The sequence below is a fragment of the Raphanus sativus genome, chromosome 9 (assembly GCF_000801105.2).
Source record: "Raphanus sativus cultivar WK10039 chromosome 9, ASM80110v3, whole genome shotgun sequence".
NCBI lineage: Eukaryota > Viridiplantae > Streptophyta > Magnoliopsida > Brassicales > Brassicaceae > Raphanus > Raphanus sativus.
Genome location: NC_079519.1, coordinates 4,876,989 through 4,892,542, shown reverse-complemented (window position 1 = coordinate 4,892,542; position 15,554 = coordinate 4,876,989). Strand labels below are relative to the sequence as shown.

General features: G+C 33.0%; 1 protein-coding gene and 2 pseudogenes across 1 annotated transcript; 2 read left to right on the top strand and 1 right to left on the bottom strand.

Moving 5' to 3' along the window:
* The first annotated feature begins 1,692 nt into the window (after positions 1 to 1,692).
* LOC108824562 (disease resistance protein RML1B-like) lies at positions 1,693 to 5,456 on the top strand (annotated as a pseudogene).
* A 424-nt stretch (positions 5,457 to 5,880) lies between these two features.
* Positions 5,881 to 7,592, bottom strand: LOC108826314 (disease resistance protein CHS1-like). The gene is made up of 2 exons (XM_056995498.1): positions 7,058 to 7,592; positions 5,881 to 6,942 (listed from the first exon to the last, which is right to left on the bottom strand). Exons 1-2 carry the CDS (start codon positions 7,521 to 7,523, stop codon positions 6,065 to 6,067), a joined length of 1,344 nt encoding a protein of 447 aa, XP_056851478.1. The 5' UTR covers positions 7,524 to 7,592; the 3' UTR covers positions 5,881 to 6,064.
* A 5,448-nt stretch (positions 7,593 to 13,040) lies between these two features.
* LOC108824174 (TMV resistance protein N-like) lies at positions 13,041 to 15,413 on the top strand (annotated as a pseudogene).
* The last annotated feature ends 141 nt before the right edge of the window (positions 15,414 to 15,554 follow it).

Sequence of the window (15,554 nt, the reverse complement as noted above, 5' to 3'; positions counted from 1 at the left end):
ATTGAACAGTTAATATTTTAATTTTTAAATCTTCATTGTTTTCTTAAATAATTATAAATTATTGAAACCATTAAACATCCCATATTATAAAAAAAATTGTTGGTGTAAAATTTTGTTACACAAATATGCAAATAATCATAAAATCATATCAGTAGAAACCTCATTTAATAAATATACATATTAAAAGTATATTATATATTTATGTTAATATCATTTAAATTTAATTATACATCATATACATACATAAGATTGATTATTTTGATATATTTACCCTAAAATGATTGCGATCAAACAAGAATGACCATTTGATTTATAAGCAAACGCCAATTTACTACATAATAGTAACTGAGTTTTTAGTTATTTAATATATAATAATTATTTTATTATTTCATAATATGCAGAAAAACATAAAATAAGTAATAATTATAAAATATTTATTCTGGACAAGACGGAAAACTTAACCTAACTTTGTATCTCTTTAATACTTTTAAATTTCAAATATTTATAAATCTCACGTCAAACAAAAGAACAAAATGACATAAACTCCAAAATCAATATTTATATTGAGCAATAACCAAAATGGAAAATGACATAAAAAGAGAAAAATATTGAAGATAGATAGGATTGCACGTGAATCTAAACTTCTTATAATCATAATTAACTTTTAAATTGATAAATCATGATATAAAACTGAGCTGGCATAGTTTCATTGTAACCAAATAGTAGGTATGAGATTCTTCGGCCTAAACATTAGGTTCTTATGCGATAAGTGATTTCTTGACTTGAAATATTTTTAAAATGAGATCAGTTCATCAGTAAAAAAATTATGTAATTAACAAAGAAGTTTTAAGGGCCAAAAATATTAACTCGATCAAGAATAGAAATATTATTTTCATACAATATTTCTTAAATAATTTTCATATAAATTCACCCTACGCAAGGCAGAGGTCTTATCCTAGTGTCAGGTGTATAGACGAACAAATCGGCTAATTATTTTTATCTTCCCAGTATTGTAGTATGACATCTTTTATTTTCAAAATATAATTAAAAATCTTGATTTTTGTTATAATTTCAGATTAAAATTTTATTAAATCCCAACTAAAGATGAATCGTGAAAAAATCCTAACTACAAAATCTTATGAAATAAACCCTCAACTTTAGTTCCGTTAGTGAGTGTTATCCTCCATATAAAAAACCGTGACGGAGGGTGAGATATGTTAACGGTTTATAAGCTGAGGATTTATATTGTTGAAAACTTAGTTGATAGGTTTTTTTAGATTTAAAATTAGTTGAGGGATTTTATTACTAAACTTCATTAAGTATTTGTAAAACTTTCTAAGATTTTCTTTAAAAAAGGTTCAACATTTTTGTTTATAGGAAAATAAGTCCATATCATCACTTTACGTAGTCATCTATCTTTTTTTTATCAACTACGTAGTCATCTATGTAGATCATCCATTTCTGCCACCACGTACTTTTATGTCATCAACTCATTGGCGGCAGCCGGCAGAGGTTTGATATTTTAAAACTGTTAGTTCAGAGGTTACAAATACTAGTGAAAATTTTGAAGGTTTAACGTGTCCGTAACTCTCAGTTTAGAGTTTAAAATGCAATTTTCTCATCTATAATATTATCAAAGACAGTTATAGCTTGGATATAGAATACGTTGTTTGGATATCAAACTTTACCAGAGTCCCCTGCATGATCTTCCTGTCCTATCATACGTCCTTAAAGTGTGCTTGTCATTAGCTACCATGTACATGCAACATTCATATTGGTTCTTCTCTGGTTCCGGAATAGTTTCTCTTCTATGTGCATACTCATCTATCATATTTCATCCTTGCTAAGCTACCCACATAGTGTAATGACTACATCCAGTGGTTATTGAGAATAATGTAGATGCACCGAAACATCATATTTCCTGGTTACCTTTTTTCATTGATCTCGCGCGTCCTTCCTTGACCTTGTCATATGCAAGTAGTTGTTCACTAGAACAACGTAAACATGGATACTGTGGGAACTAATAAAATTTGAAGTTAACGTAAACATGCATACTTTGGGAACTAATAAATTTGAAGTAACATCCTTTTTTTGTATTTGTCCACAACCTTAGTGAGGACGAGGGCACGATGATTGCGGATATTGTTGGGAAAATTTCAAATCAGTTGTTCTCAATGGAGCCACTAGATTTGAACCATATCGTAGGGAAGAACGTTCACATGGAACGGCTGAATCCTCTGCTGAGTGTGGAATCGAAAAATGAGGTTCGTGTAATAGGAATCTGGGGAATGGGAGGCATTGGCAAAACCACCATTGCCAAGTGTCTCTATGAAGAATATTCACGTCAGTTTGATTCTTCATGTTTCATTGAAAACGTTAGGATTTTGGCAGAGAAAGGCCTCCCATATTTACAGGAAAAGCTTATATCCAATCTCCAAGGCCAAAAACAAGAGACCAGCTTATGGTGCGTGGAGAAGGGATACAACAGTGTCAAGTCCAACCTTAAGGATAAAGTTTTCCTTGTCCTCGACGATGTGGACAACTTGGACCAGCTGCAGGCTCTGGCGAAAACGACTGACTGGTTTGGAGCAGGGAGCAGAATCATCATAACTACAAGAGACTTTGGCTTGCTCCAGTCCTTTGGAGTAACATTACTATATCATGTTAGCTTTTTGGACAACAATGATGCCATTCAAGTCTTTAAACAGGCTGCTTTTATAGGAGGGCAAGCTCCTTCTGATGTCTACCAGCAGTTATCAATCCGTGCTTCTAGGCTTGCTCAAGGCCTTCCTTCAGCCCTCGAAGCTTTCGGCAAATATCTCAGCCGGATTACCTGGATAGAAGGGTGGGAAAAAGCATTAGGTATTCTCGAAACAGTTCCTCAAGAAAGTATCATGGATATTTTGAAAACTAGCTATAAGAGTTTAGACGATGAAGAGAAGGCTGCGTTCCTTCACGTTGCATGCCTCTTCAATAAAGACTCTATCCAGCGTGTCAATGACCTTCTCGTTGACGGTGCCATAAGGACAAATGCTTTAGAAGCGAAATCTCTCATAGACATATCACCTGATGGATGCATCACCATGCACGTCTTGATAGAACAAGCAGCAAGAAAAATCGTTCTCCAAGAATCTGGAAAATTGCCTTGGAGACAGCGAATTTTGTGGGAAGCTGATTCCGTCATCTCCGTGCTACAGTACAACATAGTAAGTGTTCCAACACTTTTAGATTTAACATGATACCATGTTAAGTTTCCAAGTTAAAACTAGTTAGGGTTGAGTGGATTTAGGCTCAATTATATTTACTATACTAATGTCCCATCCAAATTTCGGATGTGGAGAGCTTATATCCTCACGTTATCCTTGTTCTAATCTCTATGCTTTTTGCTATGCTTGTCGTGTTCCGTTTCTCTTGTTAGGGTACAACAACAACTGAAGGTGTAGCACTAAACATGTCTAACATGCTTCACACGTCTATAGAGGGAAATGTGCTTAAGACTATCAACAGTCTCACATTCTTCAAGGCCTCCACGGATTTGAATGATATAGAGTCCAAACTGAAGTTCCTTCCAGGCACAGATATGCTTCCCAGCAAACTCAGGTTACTACATTGGGATGCTTATCCTATGATAAGTTTGCCTCCAGGATACTCTCCGCATTGCCTCGTTGAACTTATTCTGCGTCACAGCAAGCTTGAGCGTCTGTGGGATGGGACCCTGGTAAGCTATCATAACACATTAGTATTGAGTCTGATTAGAAACTATAGTGTATCAAGATATCAAACTTCTTTTGTGTATTTTTCTTTTCTTACATATAGGAGCTAGGTCAGTTGAGGAGACTAGATGTCACTGGCTCAAAGAATCTGACCCAAACTCCTGATCTTTCAAGGGCCACACTACTAAAAGAGTTGATAATGAAAGGCTGTACAGGACTAGAGCAAACTCCAGAGTCCATTGGCGGCCTGCAAAAACTCGATTTATCGCATTGCAATGGCTTAAGAAATCTTCCCATCTATATATCAGAAAAGAGTGTCCTGCCACAAAGTGGACTCAGGCGACGCCGGCAAGTCATAATGAAGCTTCCCAGAGCAGTAAAAAAACTAACTTCTCTTGCAAACCTTTCTATAGAAGGGGAAATACACATCAAGTGGTGGCATCTCAGGGGAAACGCAGAGCACCTCTCTTTTCTTTCCGAGGAACACATACCTGAAGAATCAATGGTGATGCCAAAGGAAAGGTTTCCTTTTGTCTCAAGCTTCTATGATTTCAAATATCTCAGCATCAGGCGGTTTAGCTACAACGAGGATGGTGCTCCCTTCGGTTGCATTAGCTTCTCAGGTTTCCCTTGCTTGGCAGAGTTGAACCTTATCAACTTGAACATCCAGAAAATCCCAGAAGACATTCATCTATTGCATTCACTAGAGAAACTAGACCTCAGCGGAAATGACTTCACCAACCTACCTACATCAATGAAGAACCTCTCTAAGTTGAAATACATCAGTCTCGCTAACTGCGTCAAACTCCAGGCATTGCCGGAGCTGACGGAGTTGCAGACACTCAAGCTTTCCAACTGTTCCAACCTCACGTCACTGCTGGAACTTTCTCAAGACCTAGGCATATACAATTTGCAAGAGCTTGAGCTAGACAACTGCAAGAATGTTCAATCATTCTCAGACCAGCTTAGTCACTTCACTACGTTAACATATTTAAACCTCAGTGGTAATGACTTTGAGGCAATCCCACCAAGCATCAGAGAGCTTCCATCTTTGGTGACGCTCTGCCTTAATAACTGCAAGAAGCTCAAATCAGTGGAAGCGCTTCCACAGAGTCTCAACCATCTCTATGCACACGGATGTGATTCCTTGGAGACTGTTTCTCCGAACCATTCAATCAAACACCTTGATCTTAGCCATTGCTTCAGCCTGCGACAAGATGAGAAACTCATAACTCGGTTTCTAAACACGGACGTAGTAAGTTTTCTTTGCATGCCTGGAGCTAGAATGCCAAGATATTTTGAAAATCAATCACATGGGACATGTACCAAGATCAGCCAACCTCAGATTAGGCTAACACCCATGTTTCTAGGTTTCGCTGCATGTATCATTGTCTCTTGCCAGAGGTCGTTCTACCTCCGGTTCCCGGCGTTTAGTTATGAGTGGAAACGAGAAGATGACGATGTGATTCGGATTAACCTCAAACCAAATCTCTATCTGTCTTCGGAGATTGAGGAAGGAGGGAGTGATACGCGGCATCACATTGTTATCATCAACGTCCCGTGTAGCATAATAAACACAGATAAAATCGAAGAGTTGCGTCTTGAGTCTCATCTTCAACTCCCGGAGGAGTTTCAGTTACCACCCGGCGAGATAAGTGCTTGTGGAATGCGAATGATGGTTGCAGAGCAGTGACAATTTAATTTATAGTCCGGTTTAGGAACTTTGTAAACCAAATCATACCAAGAGAAAAAAGGAAAAAGGAAAAGCAAATCATACCGATGTGACTTTGGTTTTTTTTATACAATCGGTTTGTTTTTCGGTTTGTGTTTTCGAATTAGAAAACCGGAATTAACTGCCGATGGGACACTTCCAAACAACTGATTTACCACAAAAACAGAGTATGCCTTATTTTTTATTACCTTTGATCCCTGTTAAATCTCTATGTAACAGCTTAAGGATTTAGACCTTAAAAAGAAAAAAAGTATTTAGAACCTTCAGAAACAATTTAATAAAATTAAAAGTTGTGGAAACCACTTGCTGGGTATAGAAAACCCATTTTTCCGTGGGTGGTAGGAGCTTTACACTCAAATTTTTGGAAAGTCTTACTATGCAGTTGGCTTATGTTCAGCAAGTTTTAACCATGTTGTTGCCTCTTTGTACCTTGAATCCTTAAACGTTGGATTCATTAGCTTATCTAGGGATGATGGAGTCATGGATACAATAAAAACTCGGACAAAACCAGAATAGTTTGTAATGAAAATGTTATATCATACATTATCAAAACTCCTTCTGACACTTGACATTGCTGTTCGTTTATGGAACATCCAACACCATTTCAGATGACTTTTGTCTAAGGCAAGATAAACGAAAGGATCTGGTCTTCCTCGTTTACTCTTGTGAAGCATTTCTTCCTTATCTCCGCAATAGTTTTCTCTTGACCTCCTTCGAGTTTTTGCAGTTCCTTCTCCCATCCTTCTTCATCCTTGCCTTGTAGAAAAGAACCGAGGATTTTTAGAGTCAGGGGAAGGAAGCTTGCGATCTGGACAGCACGAAGAGAAAGTGATTCGAAACTCGTAGGAGGGTTTGTCTCTTTGAATGCAGATTGAGAAAAGAGTTGAAGAGCTTCATCGTATCTCAGCGAGTTGACTTCGTAGACATGCTTCACATCAAAGTTATCTAGCAAATTCTTGTCTTGTGTGACAAGAATGACTCTACTTCGTGAACCACACCAACCAACAATGTCTGCTATGTCCTTTAACTGCTCCATGCTGTCGACAGAATCAATCACAAGGAGAACTTTCCGGTGTCCAACTGTTGATTTGATCACACCAGTGCTAACATCCCTTGTTCTTTTTTGAGACCACCTTTGAATCTTTCCTGATGTGAATGTTTCTTGTGACTCATCGGGGTCTTGCTGATAAATGTTTTTGGCGTTGTCTACAAACACATGTGCATGGAAATGTTTAGACATATCTTCATATGCTAGTTTCGCTAGCGTGGTCTTGCCAACGCCTCCCGGACCACAAATGCCGATCAACCGAACTTCCTCGTTAGAATTTAAATCTAATAGTTTGTACAGTGCTAGCATTTGACGGTCCATCCCGAACAGTCCATTGACTTTGGTTGTCAATGGATAAGTCCCTCTCGGATTACTCGACTTATCCGAGTAACGAAGCAAGACTTCAACTCTTTTTGTAATTGCTTCGACCAGCTCTGCTTCACCGCTCCTGTAGTGGATCATAAAACAGAAAAGAAAAAAAAAGAAACATGAAACCGAGTGAAACAACACATGGACATGGATATATCAAAGTATAAAGTCCAGGATGATGTATACAAATTGTGTAAATCCTGGGGAATAAGTTGCTGACATCGATAAGAGACATCCTCCATGCTTGATCCTTCTCAGGATACTTTTCACCAAGCTTTCTGAAGGGTTCTTCGACTTCTCCAGTCTGGTTTTTCACATTTGAAGGATCGACTCCGTAGAAAATGGGAAGAACTAACAGACGGCCTATGTCGAGGAAGTTTAGTATTGTTTGGAGCTCGTTCAGGCACCAAGCAGAGGCTAGATAGCTCTTCGAGACAACGACAACGGAAACTTTTGCATCTATGGTATATTTCCATTGGTCGGAAAACTCAGAATCAGGGGACGAGGCTCTCTTCTCCAGCTTGTCATCACGTGTGTAAGTCGTAATGCCTCTTTGAGACAACGAACGATAAAGATGTGAGACCATACCTTTCCTGGTGTCTTCTGCGCAGCTCAGGTAGACATCAAACTCTGGGGTAGCGGATGAAGAAGAGGAAGCCATTTTGACCAAAGTGATTTAGATTGTGTGTGATTTTGCGATCTGCAAAATGGAAAAATAATTTAATGGCAATATAGATATTATTGACTGCATAATAGTTTCTTGAGTTATACAAACAAAATCCTTACGAGGATTGAAAACGAGATTTGTATATTTTGTTTTTTTAATTAATTACATAAATGTAAAAAAAATTGCATTGACTTGAACAACGTGCAAGGCAGTTTGGAAGATTAAATATATATGACCATTTTTAATATATGGCCTAACTTGTGAATTGCGAATGTTTGAATCTTTATATATTAAAAAAAAATCATGATTTCTTGTTCATATGTGATTTTTAAATAAATAGACTATAACTAGAAATTATAATTGATTCATTTATTTCTTAAAAAATGTCGCCATAATATATCCCTTATAATATAATGTCTCCTAAGAAGTCGTCGATAGTTAACATAATCCATTTTTAATCTTTATTAAATGTTAAACCAATTTATAAAACCAATTTATTAACCAATATATTACTCTATTGTTCGACCAATATCATTATCCTATAGTTCGAAGTCTGAACATAAGATATATAATAAACTAGATCATGACCCGCTCGACCGAGCGGGAGTCAATTTTTTTTTATCTTCGTTTTTACTAAATGTTATATATGATTGCAATGTGTATTAATATAAAATTTTGATTAATAACAATATGTACTAATGTGTTTAAATAAGCAATGTGTTTAATTACTAAATCTGATTTTTAATTTTTATGATAACGTAAAGTAGATTTTTTTTATTATTTAAAATATATAGTGCTATATATTTTTTTATTTTCAACATTTATTATACAAAACTTACATTGGAGTATTATTTATATGAAAATATGTGTAACATAATATATTTATATATTATATAAACATATGCACACCCGCACAGGTTTTTTTTTAAAATGTATTCTATATTGTTTAGTTTTATGTAGTATCGAGTTTGTATAATTCAATTTTGTGTTTAAAGAACAATATCAAAACTGTCTTTCGTATGTAAAAATAACACTTTGCAAGCGCGAATTGTGTTTTTTTATTGTAACACAAAATTTTATATAAAACTTATGTTTTTTGTACATTACGAAAATTAATTTTTTAAAATAATTATTACGTAATTTCAAAGTGAATTTTATCTCTAAAGTCTAATATATTTTGTGTGTAATGGTTCAAAGCATTTTCGATATATATTATATTTCAGTTTGGTTTGTTTTAAGTATTATTGTATAAGTATAATACTATACAATATTACTATTTTCTATACAATATATGAAGCTATGTGTTATTTGTTTTAGAAAGTAGATTAGGCCCAACGTAGTTATAAGAATAGTCATATCTTTATGTATGTGTCTATGACTTATCTATCTAATGTTATTTGTACTAATAAAATTAATATGGCCAATGAAAGTATACTGATCAATTTAAAATGAATTGTATAGGGTAATTATAGAACGATTAATATTTTAGTATTCTTAGTATATATCTTATCTAAATCGACATGTAATAAATGTAAAAATCATATACGGAATATAGACAAAAAGAAGAACTGTATTTAAGGAAATACATCAATGCAAAGTTACACTATGATATGTATTATATATAAAGAATGAGATATTTAATTTAAATATATGAGGTCTACTTTTAAAAATCTACCTAGAAAAAGTTGTAATGTTCCTGTTTTAATAAGATAGATTACGTGCAAGAACTCTCTACCAAAACCTGAAACTTTTGAAATTCCGTAGAGTTATTGTCTTCATATGACCCGCGTTTCGAATCAGAGGCAAGAACCTCTATTTGGACCATTTATTAAAATTATTGAATGAGTCAAGATCTAGTAATAGATTAATCTTTGAATGGTTGACAAAAAATCAGAGGCAAGAACCTCTATTCGGACCATTTATTAAAAATTTCAAATGGGTCAAGATCTAGTAATAGATTAATCTTTGAATGATTGACAAAAAAAAAATTTAATCTTTGGAATGTCCTATCTCTCAACTTAGGCCCTATCCGGTTTTGTACTCAGAAGCTGCATATATATATATATATATATATATATATATATATATATATATATTCAAATATCAGATGTTGTTCGTTTGAACTATTACATCAACATTGATGCCAAAAAAAAAAAAAGAACTATTACATCAACATTTAGATTTTGCATATTAGATGTTGCATCTGCATGTGAAATCTATAATATTTGAAATATATAGATATTTGAAATGCAAAAATGTAAAGTTTGGATACAACATTTGAATTTCAAAATCCAAAAGACCTAAATACTTCAAAGACAAATATAGGAGTTATTAGTTATAAAAGTTTTAGAAATAAGTCTTCCATCAAAATTGTAAAATTGTGTTTCTATTAAAACTGTAAAATTGAGGTTTTAGTAAAATTAAAAATTGATTTTTTTTTCGTCGAAATTACATTTTCTCGCTCAAATAACAAAACAAAGTTTTTAGCCAAACCCGCAAAATCAAGTTTTTACATCAAAACCGGAAACTGTATTTTCTAGCCAAACTCGAAATTGAATTTTCCGCCAAAATTATAAAATCATGTTTTTTGGATAAAAAAAAATCAAGTTTCTCATCAAGTCGAAAAATCAAGTTTTCGCCAAAATCGAGTTCTCATAAGAAAAAAAACCAAAAACGAGTTTTCTTCATCGAAACCACAAAATTTAGTTTTCTACTGAAACTGAAAAATTGTGTTTTTTCACTAAAATGCAAAACTAAATTTTTCTGCCAAACTGCAAATATCGCATTTTATCGTCAAAAATACAAATTGGTTTTCCTATTAAAACGTAAAATTAATTTAAATATATTAATCAAAATATAATAATTAATTCAATATTTAAAAAATAAATCATCCCGCTTTTAGATTTTTAACTAACAGTATTCAAATGTTATCTAAACTATTAAAGGGGAAGTACAAAAAAGAAATAGCCCTTAATTTTCCTCAATAATTACCAACTTATACCACTTAGGCCTCGATTGGTACAACAGATGAAGAAGCAGTAGCAGAATGCTGTAGAAGCAGTATGCTGCAGAAGCTGTATGCTCTCACTAAAATTTTTAATAAAGTGATTGGTAGAGCAGTAGCATTATACAATTTTAAAATTATCATAAAAGTTAGTATATAATATATTTATTTTAAAATAATATATAATAAATTATAATATATATTAATAATATATTTTTTATTAAAAATAATGAATCTTATTTAATTTTATAAATTAAATTAATTTTTAAATGTGAAATATTATTATTTAAAAATAAAAAAACTATTTAAAAATAAAATTTATTTTTGGAAAAAATAATTTTGATAATATTAAATAAAATAAATAAATTTTAAAAAGTAATTTATATAAAAATTATCATTATTTATTTATTGTTGAGAAATAAATGATCCATATATAATATTATCATAAAAATAATCTATGACATATAATTTATTTATTTATAAATAATATAAATGTGTTTATTTTAGAATATATAAATATATATTATTTTATGTATTTTATTAAAAATAATGAATGATATGTGTAATTATATAAATTTTATTGTATTTTAAATGTGAAATATTGCTATTTTAAAAAAAAAAATAATTAATCACAAATTTTAGTTTTTTAAATATAAATTTATTTTTGATTATAAGCATATTTTTATATTATTAAACACACATAATTTAATTACATATAAAATATTTTGAATATATATAAATTCAAAATGCAAATGCTATTTCAAAAGCTTCATATGAGAGCATTGAGCAAAGAGCATTTGGAGAGCATTAGCATCTTGTAAATGCTTTTCTAAATGCTTTTGTGATCAATGTTGATTGGATAATAAGGAGCATAATGCTAATGCTAATGCTCTGCCAATCAACCCTTTAGTGTTTTACTTTTTTTCTAAACCAACAATCACGTTTCCTTAAATTGTTTTTGGTCAAAAACGTTTCCTTAATTATTATATCATTAATGTTTCTTTAATTACTATACTGTATAATTACTACCATTACTAAATCACATCCTACCATTTTCATATATATTTTTCTATACAATAACTAAAACATTGACGTTTAACTTTTTAGTAAACCATACAATTATTCTTCATTACTTAACTTCTACGTCACAAATATAGAACAGTCAAAATTGTTTATCTACATACCGTTGTATATCATAGATAAAACTTAGAATTTTATTTTGATGCTAAATTCCTTCGTCAAATCAGATTGTGGTTTTTGTCTGCAGAATCAAAACCAGTATATTAACTATATACAAATATATCTTCACAATCTTATTTTTAAATTCAAACTCAAAACAAATCATTTATTATTTTTCTGAAGGATATTATCTTACACAATTTATTCCTATATTTAATCAATCATCATAACAAATTCTAAATCTTTTTTTTTGGGTTTCTAATCTTGCATATCACGTAAAACATTTATTATTAACCTAAAAGATATTACCTTCCACTATCTATTCCTATATTTAAGCAATCATGGGCTTTAATTTCTTTTAGACAAATTTTATATGGACTTTGATTTGTTATTAAAATGTTATATGGGTTTTTATTTGGGTTTTATAAAATTTTATATGTTTTGGGGTTACATTTCCAGTTGTTTCTGTCGAAATGATTTTTTAATTAAAAATCTATTAAAAAAATAAAATAACATTCAAATCACAAATTTTAGAGTTTCTTATTTAACAGAACTCATATATCTCAACTAAATACTCTAATATTATATACTTTATATTTAGTTTACAAGTAAAAGAAAAAACTACAATACAATAATTGATAAAAGTTCATAGTTTAAAAATGTACATTAAAAAAAAAAAAATATATAAAATTTCAGAACTCGATAACATATGAAATAATATCGGGAATGTTTTTACAATTAACAAAAACATGTGATTAAATTGAATATACATCCGCGCGGACGCGCGGATCCAAAATCTAGTTATAAAATTAAAAAGAAAACAAACAAACAGTTGAGCATCTAGATGTCTCATTTAGATATAATTACTAATTACAAAACAAACAAATTTAGGATGTAACATCTAGATATTGTAATCTGATGCTACATTTACATGATGCATCAAATAAAAAGAAAGAAGAGAAATTTCTTACAATATTCCCTTTTAGTTTAACTTTACAAAATAGCATTCAAAGAGTAAAATGATCAATTTTTTTATTAAAGAGTAAATATGCACTTATATTTCTAGGTTTAAATAATATAGAGTTAGAGTTTAAAGTTAAAGGATGGAGTTTTAGTGATGGGTTTCTAAAAAAATAAAAAATAAATATTAAAAATTTAAAATTAAAATAAACTATGTTGGTTAATTTATTTTTTTAAGATTATTTTTGTGACAAGAACTTAAATGAAAAAAAAAAAGAGCATAACCTTAATTGGAAAAGAAATGAAAGTGTCGTGATTTATGTCAATGACTTCATGCCCATTTTTTTTTGAACAATACTTCATGCCCCCATTTTACTAATGAAATTATAAATGAAAAGTGACTTTGTCCACCACCAATAAAAAAAATATGGAGAAGTGGTCAAGCGGGAAAATTACATTGAACTTTTACCGAGAGAGTAGTTGAAACTGAGAAACTATTAAGACAAACAATCGATATGCCAAAGGGAGAGCTCTATTCTTCTTTCTTCAACACCATCGTCAATGTCTTCCTCCTTTTCAACTTCTCAAAAAGACTACGATGTCTTCCTCAGCTTCCGAGGGACGGATACACGCCATAACATCGTCAGCCATTTGCACAAAGCACTTGTTGACAATGGAATTCGTACTTTTAAAGACGATAGGGATCTCGAGGATGGCGACATCATTTCCGATCAACTAGTCAAGGCTATAGAAAATTCTTTGTTCGCTGTGGTTGTTCTCTCTGAAAACTACGCTAATTCAAGCTGGTGTTTGGAGGAACTCCGACAGATAATGGAGATTTTCAATGAGGAGAAGATCCAAGTCGTTCCCATCTTCTACAAAGTAGAGCCTTCTGACGTGAGACATCAGAAAGGAAGCTTCGAGGCTGCTTTTCAACGATGCAGAGATCAAAGGAAGATTCTCGAATGGAAAGGAGCTCTCACTCAAGTTGGCAATCTGTCAGGCAAGCATTCCAGGACATGGTAATCTTTTACTTTGTAACGCCAGAGCCCTTAATCTTTTACCAAAGTTTTTTTTGGGACTGAAACTGATTTAGAGGAATTAACTTGCTTTGCCTGTTAGTAAAGATTAGTCTTAACTTAAAAAAAAAGGTAAGTCTTAACATATATAGCGTTCACTATATGCATGGTAATTAGTTTTCTACTTTAGCTAACGGCCTTCCGGAATAAGAATTATCTAAACCAATCTAAAACATGTAATCTGATTAGATTGGTTGAGGATTAAGACTAATAAGATAATCTGATTAACCATACCATGTTCATCTTTATTAGATTGTATAATGGAGTGTCGATCTAAGAAGTGAAATGTGTTAACCATACCATGTACATCCTTCTCACGTCTTTGGGATTGAATCAAATGTTTGCTTCTTGTGTTAGCAAGGATGAAGCAACGATGGTAGCTGATATAGTTGGAAATATCTCAAGCCGACTGCCAAAGGTGAAGCCTGCAAATTTGATCGATCAAGAGAATTTAGTTGGGATGGAAGCACACATGGTGAACCTGAATCTCCTTTTGAATATGGAGTCTGAAAATGAGGTTCTCGTGATAGGAATATGGGGTATGGGAGGCATAGGCAAAACCACCATTGCCAAGTGTCTCTATGATCGATTTTCAAGTCAATTTCCAGCCCATCATTTCATAGAGGACATTAAGAAGTTTTATAAGGACAAGAGTCCCTCCTGCTTGCAGGAAAAATTCCTCTCCAACATCCCCAGTGGTAAGAAAAATGGTTTCCTTGAAGGAGGACCCAATGAGATAAAGGAAAGACTAGGGAACAAAAAAGTATTCATTGTGCTTGATGGTGTGGATAAAGCGGAGCAGATACATGCACTGGCAAAAGAGACTACCTGGTTTGGTCTAGGGAGCCGAATCATCATAACTACACGAGACATGGGTCTGCTTACTTCCTGTAGAGTTAACAGTATATATGAGGTTAAATGCTTGGAGGATAACGATTCCCTCCAGGTCTTTAAGAAGTTAGCCTATGGAGGAAGAGCGCCACCTTCTGATGGCTTTGAGCAACTCTTCATTAGAGCGTCTCGGCTAGCTCACGGCCTTCCCTCTGCCCTAGTGGCTTATGCCACATATCTGAGTGAAAGCACAACAATAGAGACGTGGGAAGATGAATTACTTTCACTTGAAACAGGCCTCACAAACATGTCAAGGAGATTCTGAGAAATAGCTACGATGATTTAGATGAACTTGACAAGACAGCTTTCCTTCATGTTGCCTGTCTCCTCAACGGATACCCTTTCAACCATGTAACTTCCCTTCTTGATGATGGTCGACCTAGGATGAATCATTTAAAAGCAAAGTCTCTCATCAGCATATCGACAGATGGATGTATAAACATGCATTTCTTGGGTCGCACAAACAGGAAGGGAAATTGTGCGCCTAGAACCGGGAATGGACAAAGGTTTCTATGGGATCCTAACGAGATATATGATGTACTGAACAATAATATGGTATGTTACTCTAAATCCCTCTGAATTGTTGTTGTAAGTGGAACTGATCTGGATATGCTCAGTGGCTTTGGTGTTTCTATCAACAGGGTATGGATAAAACTGAAGGTGTGATACTGCATGTGTGACATGCTTCACACGTTATTTATGAGTGCTACAGTATTATCGACATGCATAATCTAAGTTTTCTCAAGTTCTTTCCAGCACTTGGGTGATATAGAATCCAAGGTGCAGTTTCAGTCAAATTGTCTTCAGTTTCCTGTTAAACTTAAGCTGCTACATTGGGATGCATATCCCTTGGAAACGTTGCCATATAGCTTCCAGCACCACTACCTGGTGGAACTCAATCTCCGATACAGC

Excerpts from the sequence above, each read along its gene's own strand:
- LOC108826314 (XM_056995498.1), bottom strand. The coding sequence starts at position 7,523 with ATGGCTTCCTCTTCTTCATCCGCTACCCCAGAGTTTGATGTCTACCTG. Across the intron at positions 6,943-7,057 it reads CAACTTATTCCCCAGGATTT|GGAGCGGTGAAGCAGAGCTG; the intron begins ACACAATTTGTA and ends TGATCCACTACA.